At 65.1% G+C, this 20,744-nt stretch overlaps 3 protein-coding genes across 3 annotated transcripts; all 3 read left to right on the top strand.

Moving 5' to 3' along the window:
* Positions 1 to 468: 468 nt before the first annotated feature.
* Positions 469 to 6,822, top strand: OTUB1 (OTU deubiquitinase, ubiquitin aldehyde binding 1). The gene is given in 10 exon segments (XM_077172518.1): positions 469 to 624; positions 897 to 958; positions 1,070 to 1,090; positions 1,093 to 1,170; positions 1,974 to 2,012; positions 2,014 to 2,093; positions 2,845 to 2,929; positions 4,493 to 4,534; positions 4,536 to 4,688; positions 6,497 to 6,822. Coding segments are annotated over 10 exon segments (819 nt in total). The 5' UTR covers positions 469 to 563; the 3' UTR covers positions 6,695 to 6,822.
* Positions 6,823 to 7,788: 966 nt separating this feature from the next.
* Positions 7,789 to 13,088, top strand: LOC129134212 (leucine-rich repeat transmembrane protein FLRT1-like). Its single transcript, XM_077172414.1, has 4 exons — positions 7,789 to 7,887; positions 8,922 to 9,017; positions 9,806 to 11,857; positions 12,870 to 13,088. Exons 3-4 carry the CDS (start codon positions 9,821 to 9,823, stop codon positions 13,086 to 13,088), a joined length of 2,256 nt encoding a protein of 751 aa, XP_077028529.1. The 5' UTR covers positions 7,789 to 7,887; positions 8,922 to 9,017; positions 9,806 to 9,820.
* A 78-nt stretch (positions 13,089 to 13,166) lies between these two features.
* On the top strand, positions 13,167 to 20,328 carry STIP1 (stress induced phosphoprotein 1). Its single transcript, XM_077172510.1, is given in 8 exon segments — positions 13,167 to 13,256; positions 14,649 to 14,669; positions 14,671 to 14,742; positions 14,744 to 14,860; positions 16,227 to 16,368; positions 18,424 to 18,577; positions 19,771 to 19,937; positions 20,177 to 20,328. Coding segments are annotated over 8 exon segments (900 nt in total). The 3' UTR covers positions 20,314 to 20,328.
* The last annotated feature ends 416 nt before the right edge of the window (positions 20,329 to 20,744 follow it).

The following is a 20,744-nucleotide window of genomic DNA, read 5'->3' as shown; positions in this document are numbered from 1 at the left end:
AGCGGTGCCAAAGGCGGCGCTGAGGGAGCGAGGTTTGTTCCAAAATGGACAATTTCACCTTCACCCCAGTTCCATCCCAATCCCATCCCAGTCCCTCCCAGCATATCCTTGTAACCCCCATGAAAAAGGAGTGCAGTGAGAGGAAAAAGCAGTTAAACACAGGCAAAACCTTTTTTTTCTCTATAATAATCTGTTCGAACGGAGGGGAAACCCTTCGCCGGCGCTCCGCAGAGTTCCAATCACGCCTTTTTAATTATTTTCCCTGCTCCAATTAAAAAACTAATCATATTTGCCTTCATTTTCGCTTGAAAGATCACCAAGCCTCGGGGCTCACCGAGGCACCGACCCTCGGAGCGAGGCAGACCGGGACCGTTCCGGGTCCTTCCCCGGGGCTGCCATCGCTCCCTGAGGGCGGTTGCCGCCATGAGGGAGAGGGGCGTGGCCACCCTCACAGGCCACGCCCGTCGTGGGCGGGGCCTCTCCGCTCCCGGAAGCGGCGCGGGCGGTGCCCCGGAAGCGGCGGGCGCTGACCCGGAAGCGGCGCGGGGGCGGGCAGGGCGGCGATGGCGGCGGAGGAGCCTCAGCAGCCGCAACCGGAGCCGCTGGGCGGCAGCGATGCCGACGGTACCGACGGAGCCCCCCCTTATCCATCCCCCACACCGCGGCCACGCCACGGGATCCACCCCGGTTCTCCCTCTCGCCTCGGCCTCGTTACTCCCGGGAGGGCCTCGATCACCCCGGCAGCTCCCGGTTCACCGAACGCACCAAACCCGCCCGACCCCCCCCGGTTTCCCCCCTTAGGAGCCTCCCGGGGGCACCCCAGACCCCTCCCGGTTGAGCTGAGCCGCGCTGGGACCCCCCGTTAACTCCCCCGGTAACCCCCGGTGTCCCCCCAGGTGTGAACTGCTTGGCCTACGACGAGGCCATCATGGCGCAGCAGGACCGGATCCAGCAGGAGGTGCGGATCCCCCTCCCCAAATCCCTCCGTGACCCCCCCAGACCGGCCCCGGGGGTGGTCCCGGGGGGGTCCCGGGGGTGACCGCGGTCGGTGACCCCCGGTTGGGCGCAGATCGCGGTGCAGAACCCCGCTGGTGTCCCGAGCGCCTGGAGCTGGCCGAGCTCTACAAGGAATACGCGGAGGATGACCACGTGTACCAGGAGAAAATCAAGGTGGGGACTGGGAGGAACTGGGAGGGGATTGAGGAAAACTGGGGGGCACTGGGAGGGAACTGGGAGGGACTGGGGGACACTGGGGCAGGGCTGGGGACGGCACTGGGATGTACTGGGGACAGCACCAGTTTGGAACTGGGACACTGGGATGAGGCTGGCTGCAGCCCAGGTGTACTGGGAGGGACTGGGAATAGCACTGGGGTGGAACTGGGACCCTGGGATGGGGTTGGGCTGCAGCCCGGCTGTCCCCAGGTCTGTCCAGGGGTGTCCGGTGTCCCCCTTGATGTCCCCCTGGTCCCTGGGGTGTCCCTGGGCTGTCCCCCAGTGTCCCCATGGTGTCCCTAAGGTGTCCCCTGTGCCTCATGGTGTCCCTGTCCTGACTGTCCCTGGGCTGTCCCTTGTGTCCCCTGTGGTGTCCCTGTCCCCCCTCACAGTGTCCCTGTCCCCACTGTGTCCCCTGCATCCCCTGATGTCCCCACAGTCTCTGTCCTGGCTGTCCCTGGGCTGTCCCTGATGTCCCCCCTGTGTCCCCTGGTGTCCCTGCAGTCCCTGTCCCTGGGCTGTCCTGTCTCTGGTGTCCCCCACAGTGTCCCCATGGCGTGGCTGTCCCCAGGCTGTCCCTGGGCTGTCCCTGGGCTGTCCCTGATGTCCCCCACGCTCGTTGTCCTGGGGCTGTCCAGGGGCGATGTCCCCATGGTGTCCCCACATTGTCCCTGCAGTGTGGCTGCCCTGGCGCTGTCCCTGTGCTGTCCCCAGTGTCCCCCAGTGTCCCCAGTGTCCCCTGATGTCCCCACTGTCCCCAGGACCTGCTGCAGAAATATTCCTACATCCGCAAGACGCGGGCCGGACGGGAATTGTTTCTACCGCGCCTTCGGCTTCGCGCACCTGGAGGCGCTGCTGGAGGACGGCCAGGAGCTGCAGCGGTGAGGGGGCCCCAAAAAACGGCACAAACAGCCCCAAAACTGACCTGGAACTGCCCCAAAATAACCTAGAACTGCCCTAAATAACCTGGAACAGCCCAGAATAACCTGGAACAGCCCAAAACCGGCACAAACAGCCCCAAAACTGGCCCTGGAACAGCCCAAAACCGGCTGGAACAGCTAAATAACCTGGAACTGCCCCAGAATAGCCTGGAACAGCCCAAAACTGGAACAAACAGCCCCAAAACCGGCCTGAAACTGCCCCTAAATAACCTGGAACTGCCCCTAAATAACCTGGAACAGCCCCAGAATAACCTGGAACAGCCCAAAAATGCACAAACAGCCCCCAAAACAGCCTGGAACAGTCCAGGGATCCAAAACCACCCTGAAACACCCCACAACAAACACCCCAAAAACAGCCAAAACACCCTAAAAATAACCTGAAACAGCCCTTGGACCCCCAGAATACACCAAAACAGCCCCAAAAACACCCTGGGGAACCCAAAAATACAAAAAAAAAAAAAAATACACCAAAACAGCCCGAGGACCCCAAAAATATTCCAAAAATAGCCCGGGGACCACAAAAACCCCCCCAGAACCCCCAGAAATCACCCCCCGAGCCCCCCAGCCCCCTGTGGGTGCCCCCCAAGCTCCTTTTGGGTGCCCCCCAAACCCCCCCAGGCTCCCTTGGCCCCCTTTGGGTGCCCCCAGCCCCCTGTGGGTGCCCCCTGAGCCCCCTCTCGGTGCCCCCCAGGTTCAAGGAGGTGTCGGCGCGCAGCAAGGAGGAGCTGGTGGCTCAGGGCTTCACCGAGTTCACCATCGAGGATTTCCACAACACGGTGGGGCTGGGGGGGCTCTGGGGGGTCCTAGGTGGGTCCTGGGGGGCTTTGGGGGGGTCCAGGAGGGCTGAACCTTTGGGATGGAGGAATCTGAGAGGGTTCTGGAGGGGCTCTCTGGGGTTTTGGGGGGCTCTGGGGTGGGGTTGGGGGCTTGGAGGGGGCTCAGAGGAGCTCAAGGTGGGTCTGGGGGCTCTGAGGGGGTTTTTGGGGGGCTCAAGGTGGGTCTGGGGGCTCTGGGGGGGTTTTGGGGGGTCTGGGGGCTCAGAGAGGGCGACACAGGTGTGACAGATGTTACATAGGTGTGACACAGGTGTGACCGGTGTGTGACACAGGTGTATGATAGATGTGACAGGTGACACAGAGGTGACACAGGTGTGTATTTCCAGCTGATGGAGCGTGTGGAGCGCCGGGTGTGTGTGACAGGTGTGACACAGGTGTGACAGGTGTATGATAGGTGTGACACACATGTGATACAGGTGTGACAGGTGACACACAGGTGACACACACCTGACCCAGGTGTGTCCCCCTCAGCTGATGGAGCTGATCGAGCGCGTGGAGCGCCTGGTGTGTGTGACAGGTGTGACACAGGTGTGACAAGTGACACACAGGTGTGACAGGTGTATGATAGATGTGGACAGGTGACATGCAGGTGACACCCCAGGTGTGTATTTCCAGCTGATGGAGCTGATCAAGCGCGTGGAGCGCCGGGTGTGTGTGACAGGTGTCTGATAGGTGTGACAGGTGACACAGAGGTGACACAGCTGACACACAGGTGACACACACCTGACCCAGGCGTGTGCCCCCAGCTGATGGAGCTGATCAAGCGCGTGGAGTGCCGGGTGTGTGTGACAGGTGTGATATAGATGTGACACAGGTGTGACAGGTGTATGATAGGTGTGACAAGTGGACACACAGCTGACACACAGCTGACACACAGGTGACACGCAGGTGACACCCAGGTGTGTATTCCCAGCTGATGGAGCTGATCGAGTGCGTGGAGCGCCGGGTGTGTGTGACAGGTGTGACACAGGTGTGACAAGTGACACAGAGGTGTGACAGGTGTATGATAGATGTGACAGCTGACACACAGGTGACACACACCTGACCCAGGTGTGTATTTCCAGCTGATGGAGCTGATTGAGCGCGTGGAGCGCCGGGTGTGTGTGACAGGTGTATGATAGGTGTGACAGGTGACACACAGGTGACACAGCTGACACACAGGTGACACACAGGTGACACACAGGTGACACCCAGGTGTGTATTTCCAGCTGATGGAGCTGATCGAGCCGCGTGGAGCGCCGGGTGTGTGTGACAGATGTTATATAGATGTGATGCAGGTGTGACAGGTGTATGATAAATGTGACAGGTGACACAGAGGTGACACGGGTGACACACAGGTGACACACACCTGACCCAGGTGTGTATTTCCAGCTGATGGAGCTGATCGAGCGCGTGGAGCGCCGGGTGTGTGTGACAGGTGTATGATAGGTGTGACAGGTGACACACAGGTGACACGGGTGACACACAGGTGACACACACCTGACCCAGGCGTGTCCCCCCCAGCTGATGGAGCTGATCGAGCGCGTGGAGCGCCGGGTGCCGCTGCCCCGAGCTCCTGGCTGCGTTCAACGAGCCGGCCACGTCCGATTACCTGGTCGTGTACCTGCGCCTGCTGACCTCGGGCTGCCTGCAGCGCCACCGGCGCTTCTTCGAGCAGTTCCTGGAGGGCGGCCGCAGCATCAAGGAGTTCTGCCAGCAGGTACGGGCACCTGGGCATCATCTATGGGGCACCTGGGCACCTGGGCATCATCTATGGGGCACCTGGGCACCTGGGCAGGGGCACTGGGCACCTGGGCATTGTCTGTGGGGCACCTGGGCATTGTCTGTGGGGCACCTGGCAGCTCTGCCAGCAGGTACGGGCACCTGGGCACCTGGGCATTGCCTATGGGGCACCTGGGCATTGGCTATGGGGCACCTGGCAGCTCTGCCAGCAGGTACGGGCACCTGGGCATTATCTATGGGGCATCTGGGCATTGGCTATGGGGCACCTGGGCACCTGGGCATCATCTATGGGGCACCTGGGCATCGTCTGTGGGGCACCTGGCAGCTCTGCCAGCAGGTAGGGGCACCTGGGCACCATGGCATTGTCTGAGGGGCACCTGGGCACCTGTGCCACCATGTGAGGGACACCTCTGGAACCATGTCTGGGACACCTGGGCACTGTAGCTGGAACACCTGAGATGCCTCTGCCAACGTGAGGACACCTGGGGTGGCTCTGGCGCTGTACCTGAGGGCCCTGGGCAGCTGTCACCGTGCTTGGGGCACCTGGGGCACACCTGGGCACACCTGGGCACCTGTCACTGTACCTGGGGCACACCTGGGCACCTGTCACTGTACCTGAGGCCCTGGGCAGCTGTCACCGTGCCTGGGGCACCTGGGCAGCTGTCACCGTGCCTGGGGCACACCTGGGGCACACCTGGGCACCTGTCACTGTACCTGGGGCACACCTGGGCACCTGTCACTGTACCTGAGGCCCCTGGGCAGCTGTCACCGTGCCTGGGGCACCTGGGGCACACCTGGGCACATCTGGGCACACCTGGGCAGCTATCACCGTGCCTGGGGCACACCTGGGTGTGTGCCCACGTGCAAGGAGTGGCCACGGGCACAGCCTCACTGACCGCTGTGGTGTCCCCTGAGCAATGTCCACTGTGTGTCCCCTCTGTGTCCCCCACACGCCACTGACCACTGTCCCCTCTCTCTGTCCGTCTGTCCGTGCCCTCAGGAGGTGGAGCCCATGTGCAAGGAGAGCGACCACATCCACATCATCCCTGACCATTGTCTGTCTGTCTGTCCTTAGGAGGTGGAGCCCATGTGCAAGGAGAGCCATCACACTGACCAATGTCTGTCTGTCTGTCTGTCTGTCCGTCCCTAGGAGGTGGAGCCCATGTGCAAGGAGAGCGACCACACTGACCATTGTCTGTCTGTCTGTCTGTCCCTCAGGAGGTGGAGCCCATGTGCAAGGAGGGCAATCACACTGACCATTTGTATGTCTGTCTGTCTGTCTGTCCATGCAGGAGGTGGAGCCCATGTGCAAGGAGAGCGACCACATCCACATCATCCCTGACCATTGTCTGTCTGTCTGTCCGTCCATCCCTAGGAGGTGGAGCCCATGTGCAAGGAGGGCAATCACACTGACCATTGTCTGTCTGTCTGTCTGTCTGTCTGTCCATCCCGCAGGAGGTGGAGCCCATGTGCAAGGAGAGCCATCACACTGACCAATGTCTGTCTGTCTGTCTGTCTGTCTGTCTGTCCCTAGGAGGTGGAGCCCATGTGCAAGGAGAGCGACCACATCCACATCATCCCTGACCAATGTCTGTCTGTCTGTCTGTCGGTCCCTAGGAGGTGGAGCCCATGTGCAAGGAGAGCGACCACATCCACATCATCCCTGACCATTGTCTGTCTGTCTGTCTGTCTGTCCGTCCCTCAGGAGGTGGAGCCCATGTGCAAGGAGGGCAATCACACTGACCATTGTCTGTCTGTCTGTCTGTCTGTCTGTCCGTCCCTCAGGAGGTGGAGCCCATGTGCAAGGAGAGCGACCACATCCACATCATCGCGCTGGCGCGGGCGCTGCACGTCTCCATCCTGGTGGAGTACATGGACCGGGGCGAGGGCGGCGCCACCAACCCGCACGTGTTCCCCGAGGGCTCCCAGCCCCGCGTCTGCCTCCTCTACCGCCCCGGCCACTACGACATCCTCTACAAGTGACCCCCGGCCCGAGACCCCCGCCCCGGGACACCCCCGGGGCCCCCCGAGCTCCGCCTGCCCTCCCCCCCCCTCCCCGAGACCCCTCCCCGCTGCGTCCCACCCACCCAAAATAAAGATGTGGCCCCCAAGGGCTGAGTGGGGTCGGTTATTTGGGGAGGGGGAGGTCGGGGAGGGGATGGGGGGGGGTGGGGAGGGGGAATCTGAGGTGGGGAGGGGCAGTTTGGGGTGGGGAAGGGGCAGTTTGGATGGGGAGGGGGAATTTGAGGTGAGGAAGGGGCAGTTTGGGGTGAGAAAGGGGCAGTTTGGGGTGGAGAAGGGGCAGTTTGGGGTGGGGAGGGAGAGTTTTGGGGTGGGGATGGGGAATTTGGGGCAGGTGAGGGGGGTTTTGGGGTGAGGAAGGGGCAGTTTGGGGTGGTGAGGGGGAATTTGGGGGCAGGAACGGGGAGTTGGGGCAGTTGCGGGGCTGGGAGGAGGTTGGGACCCCCCTTTTGGGGGAATTGAAGGGGTCGGGGACCCTTTTTGGGGGGTTGAGGTGGGGGAAAGGGATTTGGGGACCCCTTTGGGTGACACTCGGGGGTCTCTGAGGTTTGTGGGGAGCTGGGGGGGGGCGAGTTTGGCGCCTGGGGGGGCAATTTTGGGGAGGGGGCGCCCCCAAACCTCGCCCAGCCCAGGGGCGGGACCTGTGAGGGGACAAAGACCCCCCCCCCCCCCGGGACCCCCAAATCCGCCCCTCCCCACACCGGGGGGGGGGTCCCGGGCTATTCCCACCCCCCCCTTCCCAAAACCCGAGGCACGGAATCGCCACCGCCCCCCTCCACAAATTCCAGCCGTGCCCCGGATTCACCGACCCCAAATCCCCAAATCCCCCGGTACCGGAGGGGGGGGGGGTGGTCCTGATCCGGTCCATCCCACACCCCCCCCCCCCCCAAATCCCCCTGCACCGGGGACTGGTCCCGGTTCGGTCCCGGTCCATCCCACCCCCCCCAAATTCCCCGGTACCGGGGGGGGGCGGTCCCGGTCCCGGTCCCGGTTTTGTCCATCCCGCCCCCCCCCCCCATTCCCCCCGCACCGGGGGCGGTCCCGGTCCCGGTCCTGCCTCCCCCCCCCCCCCCCCCCTCCGCCGCCGCCTTCCCACGCCCGCAGCCGCCGCCGCCGCCGCCGCCGGGCCCGCACGCGCCGGCCGGAGCCACCCGGTAAGGACCCCCCGGACCCCCCCCCCCCCCCCATCCCCGGGACCCCCTCCCCAAATCCATCCCCTCCCCCTCCCCCTCCCGCTCCGGTACCCGCGGATGCTCCAGCGCGGGGGGGGCGGGGAGGCTCCGTTGGGCCGGAGCGGGGCCCGTTCCCACCCGAGACCCCCTCGGAGCGACCCCCCCCGCACCCAGGGACCCCCACACACACACAGGGACCCCCCCCCACCACCACCACCAAGGGACCCCCCCCCAAATCCGCCGTGTCCCCCACCCCCCCCCCCATTGCCAGGGATGCTCCAGCCATTCCGGGGGGAGGGGCCCGGGCGGCCGCGAGGGGAGGGGGAGACCCAGGAGCGCCCCCCCACCCCCCCCGGGCTCCCCAAATCCCCGCGGGACCCCCGGGACCCCCCCCCAAACCCTCCCGGTACCGGGGATGCTCCAGCGGGGGCAGAGGGAGGGGGAGGGACCGTCCGGGCTGGGGGAGGGGAGGGAAGAGGGGTCGGGGGGTCTGACCCCCCCCCCCCCCCCAAAAAACACCCCCGGACCCCCCCCCCCTTCCAGCAGCACCCCCAGACCCCCCCAGACCCCCCGGGAGCCGGGGATGCTCCAGGAGGGGGAGGGGAGGGGGGCAGGACCAGGGTTTGGGGCAGCGCCCCCCCCCCCATTTCCATGGGACCCCCCCAAAAAAAACCCTCCCTGACCCCCCCCAAGGGCTCACGGGGGGGTGACCTGGGGGTGTCACCTGTGTCCCCTCCCCCCTCCCCGGGGGTGTCACCTGACCCCCCCCCCGAGCCCGGGGCTGACGCAAGGGGGTCCCTGGGGGGGGGAGGGGGGGCACTAACGAGGCGCTGCTAATGAGGGGGGGCTCATTAACCGCGCTGTTAATGAACCCCGGGGGGGTGCGGGAAGGGGCCCGCACACCTGGGTCCCGCCGGGTGTCACATTAAGGGGGGGGGGGGAGCTGTCGCATGAGGACCCCACCCCCCCCCACCCCCCCCCCCCTCCCATGACTGACGCCCCCTCCCCACCCCCAGCGGCCCCCCCGGCGGGGCGGGGGGGCCATGGAGCACCGGGCCCGGTGAGCACGGCCGGGGCACGAGGAGGAGCCCGAGGGGAGCGACAGGAGCCAGGTACGGCCCCGCCCCCCGCCCCGCCCCGGACACACCTGGAGGGGATGGGGGGACCCCCCCCAGGATGGGCAGGGGGGGTTCGGGGTGTCCCTGGTCTGGGTTTGGGGTCGGGGGAGGGCCCTAAAGGGGGGAGGGGTCAGGAGGTATTGGGGGGGGCTGTAATGGGGTCTGAGGGGTCCATGCATTCTCTATGGGGTCAGGCTGGGGGGTCCTGGTCCCCCCTTTAATGGGGGGGGTCCTGCCTTTCACTTGGGGTCAGGCTGGGGGGTCCTGGTCCCCCTTAAAAAGGGGGTGCAGGGGGAGTGTCTTGCCTTTCATTTGGGGTCAGTCAAGGGGTCCTGGTCTCCATTTAATGGGGGGGGGGTCCTGCCTTTTATTTGGCATCAGGCTGAGGGTCCTGATCCCTCTTTAAATGGGGGTGCTGAGAGGGGGGTCCTGCCTTTCATTTAGGGTCAGGCTGGGGGTCCTGGTCCCCTTTTAATGGGGGGGGTCCTGCTTTATGTTTGGGGTCAGGCTGGGGGTCCTGGTCCCCCTTTAATAGGGGTCTGAGGGGGGGGTCCTGCTTTTCATTTGGGGTCAGGCTGGGGGTCCTGGCCCCCTTTAATGGGGGGGGGTCCTGCCTTTAATTTAGGGTCAGGCTGGGGATCCTGGCCCCCTTTAATGGGGGGTGCAGATGGGGGGGGGGGTCCTGCTTTACATTCGGGCTCAAGCTGGGGAGGGGTCACGACCACCCCCCCGGTCCCCACCCCCCCTGAGCCCTCCCCTCTCTCCTCCCCCTCCTCCCTCAGGCCACCCATCCACCCATGGCCCCCCCTCCCCGTCCCCTCCCCGTCCCCCGGTCACCGCGGGGGGGGGGACCCCAAAGGCTGCTGACCACTGTGACCACCCTGCTGACCACCGCCATCACCCTGCTGCTGACCACTGCGACCACCGTGCTGACCACTGCGACCACCCTGCTGACCACTGGCACCACCCTGCTGCTGACCACTGTGACCGCCCTGCTGACCACCGTGACCACCCTGCTGACCACCGGCATCCCCCTGCTGACCACCGGCATCCCCCTGCTGCCCACCGCGACCCCCGTGGCCGCCCTCCCCGTGCTGACCACCGCCCTCCCCCTGCTGCTGACCAGCGCCGTGAGCCCCGTGGGCGCCTGTCCCGCCGTTTGCCGCTGCTCCGGCGGCCGCGTTTACTGCAACGACCGCGGGCTGACGGCCGTGCCCGAGGGGCTCCCTCCCGGTGCCACCACGCTGTTCCTGCAGAACAACCGCATCGGCGACGCGGGCATCCCGGCTCGCCTGGGCCGGCTGCCGGCGCTGCGGGTGCTTTACCTGTACGCCAACGCCCTGGAGCAGCTGCCGGCTCACCTGCCGCCGGCTCTGCGGGAGCTGCACCTGCAGGAGAACAACGTGCGCGGCCTCTGCCGCCGGGCGCTGGCCCGGGCGCCGCTGCTCGAGCGGCTGCACCTGGACGATAACTCCGTGTCGGCGGCCGGCATCGAGGAGGACGCGTTCGCCGAGAACCGCCGGCTGCGCCTCCTCTTCCTCTCTCGGAACCACCTGAGCAGCGTCCCCGCGGGGCTGCCGCCGGCGCTGGAGGAGCTGCGGCTGGACGACAACCGCATCCACACCATTCCCCTGCGGGCCTTCGAGGGGCTGCCGGCGCTGCGGCGCCTGGTGCTGGACGGGAACCTCCTGGCGAACCAGCGCATGGCCGACGACACCTTCAGCCGCCTGGGGAACCTCAGCGAGCTCTCGCTGGGCCGCAACGCGCTGGCGGCGCCCCCCGCCAACCTGCCCCGGGCCCGGCTCCGCCGCCTCTCGCTGGCCGCCAACGCCATCAGCCACGTGCCGGCCGGAGCTCTGGCGAGGATGAGGGCGCTGGAGCGCTTGGATCTGTCGGACAACAACCTGACCACGCTGCCCCGGGGGCTCTTCGACGACCTGGGCAGCCTGAGCCACCTGGGGCTGCGCAACAACCCCTGGTTCTGCGGCTGTAACCTGGCCTGGCTGCGGGACTGGCTGCGGCGCCGCGCCCCGCCGCGCCTGGAGGTGCGGGGGCTGCTGTGCCAGGCCCCGGCCCGGCTGCGGGGGCTGCCGGTGGGAGAGCTCCGGGGGGAGATGGACGCTTGCGAGAACCCGGGAGCCGCGGGGGGAACGGGCGCGGGGACGTCCCCCGGTGTTTCCGCCGGTGTCTCCCCCGCGGCGCCGGGAGGAGCGGCCGCCGCCGCGCCGGGGCTCTGGGTGCAGGCGGCTCCCGGCGGGGCCCTGCGGGTCCGGTGGCCGCCGGCGCCTCCCGGGGCGTCGCTGAGGCTGAGCTGGCTGCGGCCCGGGGGGGGAGCCGTGACCGAGACCTTGGTGCGGGGGGAGCGCGGCGAGTACGTGGTGCGGGCGCTGCAGCCCCGAGCCCCGTACCGGGTGTGCCTCGCCGCCCTGGAGCCGCCCGCCGCTCCCCCGCTCTGCGCCCAGGCCCGGGCCGGTGCCGGGGACCCCCCCCAAACCGGTGCGGCCCCCCCCGAGCCACGGGGGGGATGCGACCCCCGCGCTGCTGCCCCCGGCCGCGGCTCTGGGGGCGGCGGCGGCGGCGGCGGCCGGGGTGGTGCTGGGGGTGCTGGGGGGGTGCTGGAGGAAGAGGAGGAGGAGGAGGAGGAGGATGGGGCTGGGGGCGCCGCCGCTGCCGCCCCCCAAAGGCGGCGGGGGGGGGGGCGCGGTTGGCGCTGCGGCCGCTGCGGGCCCCGGACGAGGGCGGGATCCGCACCGTGTTCCCCCCCCCCGCCGCCGCCGCCGCCGCCGCCGCCGCCGCCGCTGCCCCCCCCCCGGCGTGCGGGGCTACCGGGGGGGGCAGGTGCCGCATGGGGGGGTGGGAGGGGGGTCCTGATGGATGGGGGAGGGGGCGGCCTCTTGTTTTGGGACACCCCCCCCTCTCCCGCCCTGCCCGTTTTGGTGGGGGATCCCCTCCCGGGCCTGGCTCTGAGGACGTTTTGGGGGGGGGGGGAGACTTTTAGGGGCGTTTTGGCTTTTTTAAGGTGGGATTTTTTTCGGCACCGCGGCTTTTTGGGGGGAAAAACGGCAGATTTGGTGCAGGAATGGGATTTGGAGGGGGTGTGGGGCAGTGGATGGACCCCGACAGCCACGACCCCCCCCCCCCTCCTTGGGACCTCCGGGAGGACCCCAGGCCCCGACAGAGCCTGGGGGTGGGGAGGACCCAGGGGTCGGGGTGGGTCCCCCCTCCCCCCGTGCCCCCCCCTTCCCCTCCCCCGCGAGGTGCCTTCACCCCTCCCCCCGCCCCTGCCGTTGGATTTGGGGTAAAAAAGGACCAAAATCAGGACAAACCGTCCCAGGAGGGCCAAGGGGGACCCAAAATCCCCCCTCTGCCCCCCCCCTTCACCCCCCAATAAACCCAGCGGCTCCTTTTCCTGCCGGCGCCTCTTTCCCGTGGGACGGGGGGGTCCGGGGGGCAAATTTGGGGTGGGGGGAGGGGGGATGTGACATTGGGGGAGGGGCGATGTGACATTGGGGGAGGGGCGATGTGACATGGGGGGCGGCACGGGAGGGGTGGGGGTGTCCCTGGGGGTCCCCGGGGGTGGTGACACGGGGACCCCTCGGAGCAGGACGAGCAATGGGGGAGGGGTGGAGGGGGACACGAGGGGTGGGGGTGGGGAGGGGAGGGGTCACAGCAGGGCCCTGCCAAGGTCACACGTGTGTCAGTCGTCACCTCTTGGATTCCCCTCCGTGACTGCCACTGGCCACGGGAGAGGGTCCCCCGTGCAAGCCACGCCCCTTTAGTGCAAGCCCCGCCTATTTAGTTCAAGCCCCGCCCCCGTGAAAGCCCCGCCCCTCTCTCCCTTCCCAGCGAGACCTCCGCGCCGCCAGGGGGCGCTCCCCGTCTCCCCCCCCCGCCCTCTGTGATCAGCGCCGCTCGCAGCCAATGGGAGAAGCGGAAAATTCCAGAAGTCCCAGAGGAGCTCAGCCAATGAGCGCCCAGCGCCGGAGACACAACCAATGGGAGCACGCGTGGGCGGGCCCCGGTGCCGGCTTCCGTCTGGAAAGGGGCGCGCCCCGCTGCGCCTAGCAGCCAATAGGAAGACGGGAAGGCGGGAGACAGCCAATGGGAGCGTGAGCGGGGGCGGGCGGGCGGGGCAGGCGGCCAATGGGGCGCGGGGGGCGTGGCCGCAGGGTTCTAGCAGCTTCCAGAGGGCGGCGCGGGAGCGGCGGGAGCGGAGCCACGGCCATGGAGGAGGTGGGGGGGGAGCGGCCCTGAGGGGGTCCCGGGGGCGGGCGGAGGGGCCTGAGGGGAACCGGGACCGGGGCAGCTCCGGGGGCAGGGCTGGGGATCGGGGCTGGGTTTTATGGCGATCCCGAACGGGGCTCGGGGGTCGCTGCCGGGGTCAGGGCGCTCTGAGGGGAGCGCGGGGGCCCTGAGGGGGCTCGGGGTGGTTTGGGCTCGTCTGGGGGTCCCTGAGGGAGCTGAGGGGGAACGGACGGCGCCCTGAGAGGGCTCAGGGCGGTTTGGGCTTGTTTGGGGGTCCCTGAGGGGGCTCAGGGCGGTTTGGGTTTGTCTGGGGGTCCCTGAGGGGTCCCCGGGAGGTTCAGGGTCCTTGAGGGGGCGAGGGGGTCCTGGAGGGGTTTTTGGTCTCCGGGAAGCGCCTCCTTGCTCACGTTCTTGTTCTTTTTCCTTCCCTCCTCTTCTTCGCTTCTCCTTCATCTTCACCGCCCTCGTCTTCATCCTTCCGGCCTTGCTCACGCTCTTCTCTCTGCCTGTCACTTGCCCTCCCTTGCTTCTTCATCCTTCTCATCTTCCTCGCACCTTCGTTATCCTCATCCTCCTCGCCCCTTTCATCCTCGTTTCTTTTGCGCTTTCATCCTGCTCGTTTTCTGACACCTTCATCCTCCTCATCTTCCTCGCCCCTGGCTGCTCCCGGCCCTTCGCTGTTTTCCCTCCGTCCCTTTTCCCTCCTCTCCCTCATCCTCTTCCCTTCTCGTTCCCGTGCCTCCTCTTCCTCACCTTCTCCCCGTTCTCCTACTTGCTCTTCTCCCCGTTCTCGCGCCTCCTCTTCCTCCTTTCCCGTTCCCGTGTCCCCTCTCCCGTTCCCCTACCTGCTCTTCCTCACCCTCTCCCATTCCCGTGCCTCCTCTTCCTCACCCTCTCCCCGTTCTCGTGCTCCTCTTCCTCTCCCCGCTCCCCTGCTTGCTCTTCCTCCTCCCTTCCCTTTCCCGTGCCTTCTCTTCCTCTCCCCCTCTCCTCATTTCCGTGCCCCTTCTCCCGCTCCCCGTTCCTCTTCTTCCTCTCCCTCTCCTCATTCCCGTGCCTGCTCTTCCTCTCCCTCTTCTCCCCGTTCCTGTGCCTCCTCTCCCCATTCCGCTGCCTCTTCTTCCTCTCCCTCTCCCCATTCCCGTGCCTGCTCTTCCTCTCCCTCTCCCTGTTCCCGTGCCTCCTCTTCCTCTCCCTCTCCCGTTCCTTTTCTCCCTCTCCCGTTCCTCCTTTCCTGCTCCCGTGCCTCCTCTTCCTCTCCTCTCCCGTTCCGTGTCCCCCTCTCCCGATCCGTGTCCCCGTCTCCCGTTCCGTGTCCCCCTCTCCCGTTCCGTGTCCTCCTCTCCGGTTCCCGCCGTGTTCCCGGTGCGGCTCGGGCAGGCTCAGGAGCTGAAGGAGCGGGGGGAACCGGGCGCTGGCGGCGGGGGACGTGGGGGCGGCCGTGGGGCACTACTCGGCCGCCATCGCCCGGGACCCCCAACAACCACGTCCTGTTCAGCAACCGCTCGGCCGCCTACGCGCGGCTCGGCGACTACGGGCGGGCCCTGGCCGATGCGTGCCGCACGCTGGAGCTGCGCCCCGACTGGGCCAAGGTGGGCACGGGGGGCACCGGGGGGAATGGGGGGTGTGGGGGAATGGGGGCTCAGCAATGCCTGGGCCCGCTGGAGCTGCGCCCGACTGGGCCAAGGTGGGCACGGGGGGAATGGGGGGGTGAGAGGGGCTTGGGGGGGTCTGGGGGAGGGAGGAGGGTGAGGGGTGTGTGCGGAGCTTGGAGGAATGGGGTGGGGGGGGGTGGTGTGTGCAGCCCCTATTGGGTCATGGGGGGGTGATCTGGGGGGGAACAGCCCCTATAGGATCACAGGGGGCTGATTTTGGGGTGTGTGCAGCCCCTATTGGGTCATGGAGGGCCTGATCTGGGGGGTACAGCCCCTATAGGATCACAGGGAGCTGATTTTGGGGTGTGTGCAGCCCCCATTGGGTTATGGGGGGATGATCTGGGGGGTACAGCTGTCATGGGGGCCTCATCTTGGGGCATACGGCCCCCATGGGGTCATGGGGGGATGATCTGCAGGGTCCATACAGCCCTCATTGGGATGATTTAGGGAATAGGGTTGGGGGCTTATCCTGGGGGGGTCTGTACAGCCCCTGTGGGCTCATGAGGGGATGATTTGGGGGGCGGTCTCAGGGGGTCTGACCATGGGGGATCCCATGGAGGGTCAGGGTGGGGGATCCTAGGGGCACAGAGCAGGGGGGGACTCACTGTCCCCATGGGGTCCTTTAGGGGTCAGGGTTGGGGTCTGACCATGGGTGTGGGGGAGTCAGGGTGGGCTCTGACCATGGGGTGTGGGGGGTCAGGGTGGGGTCCGTCCATAATGGGGGGGGTCAGGGTGGGGTCTCTCCATAATGGGGGGGTCAAGGTTGGGGTCTGACCATAATGGGGGGGTCAGGGGTGGGGGTCTGTCCATGGGTGTGGGGGGGGTCAGGGTGGGGGTTAACCACAATGGGGGGGTCAGGGTTGGGGTTAACCACAATCGGGGGGTCAGGGTTGGAGTCTGACCATGGAGGAAGGGGTCAGGGTTGGGGTTAACCATAATGGGGGCTCAGGGTTGGGGTTAACCACAATGGGGGGGTCAGGGTTGGGGTTAACCATAATGGGGGGGGGTCAGGGTTGGGGTTAACCACAATGGGGGGGTCAGGGTTGGGGTTAACCACAATGGGGGGGGTCAGGATTGGGGTTAACCATAATGGGGGGGTCAGGGTTGGGGTTAACCATAATGGGGGGCTCAGGGTTGGGGTTAACCATAATGGGGGGGCTCAGGGTTGGGGTTAACCACAATGGGGGGGCTCAGGGTTGGGGTTAACCACAATGGGGGGGTCATGGTGGGGATCCCGGGCCCCCAGAGGCCAGGCCAGGGCTGTGACCCCATGTCCCCCCCGTGTCCCCCCCGTGTCCCCCAGGGGTACTCGCGCAAGGCGGCCGCTCTGGAGTTCCTGCAGCGCCTGGAGGAGGCCAAGGCCACCTACGAGGAGGGGCTGGCCCGGGAGCCGGGCAATGAGCAGCTCCTGCAGGGCCTGCGCGGGGTGGAGGCCAGGCTGGCGGGTAGGGGGGCCTGGGGGGAGCTCCCTGGGACGGGTTTGGGTGGTCTGGGGAGGGTTTGGGTGGTCTGGGGAGGTTTTGGGTGACCCTGAAAGGTTATGGGTGACCTGGAGAGGTTTTGGGTGGTCCTGAAAGGTTTTGGGTGACCTAGAGAGTTTCAGGGTCCTGGGGTGGTTTTGGGTGGCCCTGGAAGGTTTTGGGTGGCCTGGAGAAGTTTTGAGCAGCCTGGAGAAATTTTGGGTGGCCCCGAAAAGTTTTGAGTCACTCAGAGAAGTTTAGGGGGCACAGAAATGTTTTAGGTGGTCTCAAGAGGTTTTGGGTGGCCCTGGAAGGTTTTGAGTGGCCTGGAAATGTTTTGGGTGACCCACAGAGGTTTTGGGTGGCCGTGAAGGATTTTGAGTGACCTTGAAAGGTTTTGGGTGGCCCAGAGAGTTTCAGGGTCCTGGGGTGGTTTTGGGTGGCCCTGGAAGGTTTTGGGTGGCCTGGAGAAGTTTTGAGTAATCCAGAGAAATTTTGGGTGGCCCTGAAAGGTTTTGAGTGCCCTGAAAGGTTTTGAGTCGCTCAGAGAAGTTTTAGGGGGCACAGAAATGTTTTAGGTGGTCTCAAAAGGTTTTGGGGTGGCCCTGGAGAAGTTCTAGGTGGCCTGGAAGGTTTTGGGTAGCCTGGAGTGGTTTTGGGTGGTCCTGAAAGGTTTTGAGTGGCCTGGAGACGTTTTGGGTGACCCACAGAGGTTTTGGGTGGCTGTGAAGGATTTTGAGTGACCTTGAAAAGTTTTGGGTGGCCCAGAGAGGTTTTGAGAGACCCTGGACGATTTTGGGTGGCCCTGAAAGGTTTTTGGGTAGCCCAGAGAGTTCCAGGGTCCTGGGGAATGGGGAGGGGTGAGTGTGGGGTGTCGAGAGCAGGATTTGAGCCTCCCTGAGATGGTTTTTGGGGTGCCTGAAAGGTTTTGGGTGGCCCTGAAGGATTTTGAGTGACCTGGAGAAGTTTTGGGTGGCCCTGGAGAGGTTTTTGGTCTCCCAGAGAGTTTCAGAGTCCTGGGAAGATTTTGGTGGCCTGGAGAAATCTTGGGTGGCCCTGAAGGATTTTGGGTGGCCCTGAAAGGTTTTTGGTGTCCTGGAGAGGTTTTGGGTGGTCCAGCAAGGTTTTGGGTGGCCCTGAAAGTTTTTGGGTAGCCCAGAGAGCTTCAGAGTCCTGGGGAATGGGGAGAGGTGAGTGTGGGGTGTTGAGGGCAGGATTTCAGCCCCTGTTGAGGGCAGGATTTCAGCCCCCCTGAGATGGTTTCAGCCCCCCTGAGATGATTTTTGGGGTGCCTGAAAGGTTTTGGGTGGCCCTGGAAGTTTTTGGATGTCCCTGAAGGATTTTGAGTGACCTGGAGAGATTTTGGGTGGCCCTGGAGAGATTCTGTGAGACTCTGAAAGTTTTTGGGTAGCCCAGAGAGTTTCAGAGTCCTGGGGAATGGGGAGAGGTGAGTTTGGGGTGTTGAGGGCAGGATTTGAGCCTCCCTGAGACGATTTTTGGGGTGCCTGAAAGGTTTTGGGTGGCCCTGGAAGGTTTTTGGTGTCCTGGAGAGGTTTTGGGGTGGTCCAGCAAGGTTTTAGGTGTCCCTGAAAGGTTTTGGGTAGCCCAGAGAGTTTCAGGGTCCTGGGGAATGGGGAGGGATGAGTGTGGGGTGTCCAGGGCAGGATTTGAGCCTCCCTGGGATAATTTCAGCCTCCCTGACATGATTTTTGGGGTGCCTGAAAGGTTTTGGGTGGCCCTGAAAGTTTTTGGGTAGCCCAGAGAGCTTCAGAGTCCTGGGGAATGGGGAGAGGTGAGTTTGGGGTGTCCAGGGCAGGATTTCAGCCCCCCTGAGATGGTTTCAGCCCCCCTGAGATGAAGATGATTTCAGCCCCCCTGAGATGGTTCAGCCCCCCTGAGATGGTTTCAGCCCTCCTGAGATGGTTTCAGCCTCCCTGAGATGATTTCAGCCCCCCTGAGATGATTTCAGCCCCCCTGAGGTGGTTCCAGCCCCCCTGAGATGGTTTTTGGGGCGCCTGCCCCGCTGTGCCCCCGCTGCAGAGCGGAAGCTGCTGAACCCTTTCGGTGCCCCTGACCTGCTGGCCCGGCTGGAGGCCGATCCCCGCACCCGGGGGCTGCTGGGGGACCCCGAGTACCGGCGGCTGCTGGAGACGCTGCGCAGCGACCCCGGGCAGCTGGGGGGCGTCAGTGAGGGGTTTGGGGGGTGCTGGGGGGCTGGGGAGGGGTTTGGGGGCGTCAGTGAAGGGGTTTGGGGGGTTTGGGGGGCTGGGGAGGGGGTTTGGGGGCGTCACTGAGGGGTTTGGGGGGCTCTGGGGGGCTGGGGGAGGGGTTTGGGGGCGTCACTGAGGGGGTTTGGGGGGCTCTAGGGGGCTGGGGAGGGGTTTGGGGGCTGGGAGGGGGTTTGGGGGAGTCACTGAGGGGTTTGGGGGAGTCACTGAGGGGTTTGGGGGGCGCTGGGGGTCTGGGGAGGGGGTTTGGAGGGGTTTGAGGGGCTGGGAGGGACTGCAAAGGGGTCTTGGGGGACTAGGAAGGGAGTTTTGGGGGGCTGGGAGGGGTCTCTGGGGGGCTGGGAGGGGGCTTGGGGGGCTGGAGGGGGGCACTGAGGGGCTGGGACGGGGATTTTGGGGTGCAGTTCCCTTGGGGGAATTTTTGGATGGGGAATTTTGGGGTGGGGATTTTGGGTGCAGCCCCCTCGGGGAAGTTTTGGGATGGGGAATTTTGGGACGGGAATTTTGGGGTGCAGCCCCCCTCGGGACAGTTCTGGGATGGAATTTTGGGATGGGGAATTTTGGGACGGGAATTTCGGGGTGCAGCCCCCTCGGGACAGTTCTGGGATGGGAATTTTGGGATGGGGAATTTTGGGACGGGAATTTCGGGGTGCAGCCCCCTCGGGACAGTTCTGGGATGGGAATTTCGGGGTGCAGCCCCCTCGGGACAGTTCTGGGATGGGAATTTCGGGGTGCAGCCCCCTCGGGACAGTTCTGGATGGAATTTTGGGATGGGAATTTCGGGGTGCAGCCCCCTCGGGACAGTTCTGGGATGGGAATTTCGGGGTGCAGCCCCCCCGGGACAGTTCTGGGACGGGAATTTCGGGGTGCAGCCCCCTCAGGACAGTTTTGGGATGGGATTTTGGACGGGGAATTTTGGGATGGGAGTTTTGGGGTGCAGCCCCCCGGGACAGTTCTGGATGGGATTTTCGGGGTGCAGCCCCCTCGGGACAGTTCTGGGACGGGAATTTCGGGACGGGGAATTTCGGGATGGGAATTTTGGGGTGCAGCCCCCTCGGGACAGTTCTGGGATGGGAATTTCGGGTGCAGCCCCCCCGGGACAGTTCTGGGATGGGGATTTCGGGGTGCAGCCCCCCAAAGCCCTGGTTCCCCCTCCCAGGAAGCTGCAGGACCCGCGGGTGATGACCACGCTGAGCGTGCTGCTGGGGGTGGAGCTGAGCGGGGCTGAGGAAGAGGAGGAGGCGCCTTCCCCACCCCCCCCCCGCCCCCACCGCCCCCCCTCGCAGCCCCCCCCGACTGAGGAGCTCCCCCAGAACAAGCAGGAGGTGAGGGGGGGGGTCCCCAAAATGGGGGCTGGGGGGGAGGAAAGGGGAATTGGGGAGGGTCTCACTTGGGTTTTGGGGTGAGGGGCTGGGTTTTGGGGGATCTGCAGAGTGGGAGGAGGAGCTGGGTGTGAAATTTGGGGGGATTTCAGCCGATTTTGGGGTTCCCCCTTAAGATACAGCAAGAAAAGGATCTGGGTGTGAAATTTGGGGTGATTTCAGCCGTTTTTGGGGTTCCCTCAGCCCAGAAGGAGAAGGAGCTGGGTCATGGTGGGGATGACCTGGGTGTGAAATCTGGGGTGATTTCAGCCGATTTTGGGGTTCTCCTTATGATACAGAAGGAGAATGAGCTGGGCCATGGTGGGGATGATCTGGTGTGAAATTTGGGGTGATTTCAGCCGATTTTGGGGTTCCCCCAGGCCCCAGAAGGAGAAGGAGCTGGGTCATGGCAGGAGAAGGATCTGGGTGTGAAATTCGGGGTGATTTCAGCTGTTTTTGGGATTCCCCTTAAGATACAGAAGGTGTGAAATTTGGGGTGATTTCAGCCGATTTTGGGGTTCCCTCAGGCCCAGAAGAGAAGGAGCTGGGCCATGGCAGGAGAAGGATCTGGGCCATGGTGGGGATGATCTGGGTGTGAAATTTGGGGTGATTTCAGTCGTTTTTGGGGTTCCCCCAGGCCAGAAGGAGAAGGAGCTGGGCCATGGCAGGAGAAGGATCTGGGCCATGGTGGGGATGATCTGGGTGTGAAATTTGGGGTGATTTCAGCCGATTTTGGGGCATCCTCCTGCATCAGTCACTGGAGTACAAGGAG

This window comes from Agelaius phoeniceus, chromosome 38 (assembly GCF_051311805.1).
Source record: "Agelaius phoeniceus isolate bAgePho1 chromosome 38, bAgePho1.hap1, whole genome shotgun sequence".
NCBI lineage: Eukaryota > Metazoa > Chordata > Aves > Passeriformes > Icteridae > Agelaius > Agelaius phoeniceus.
This window is presented reverse-complemented; position numbering and strand designations above follow the sequence as displayed.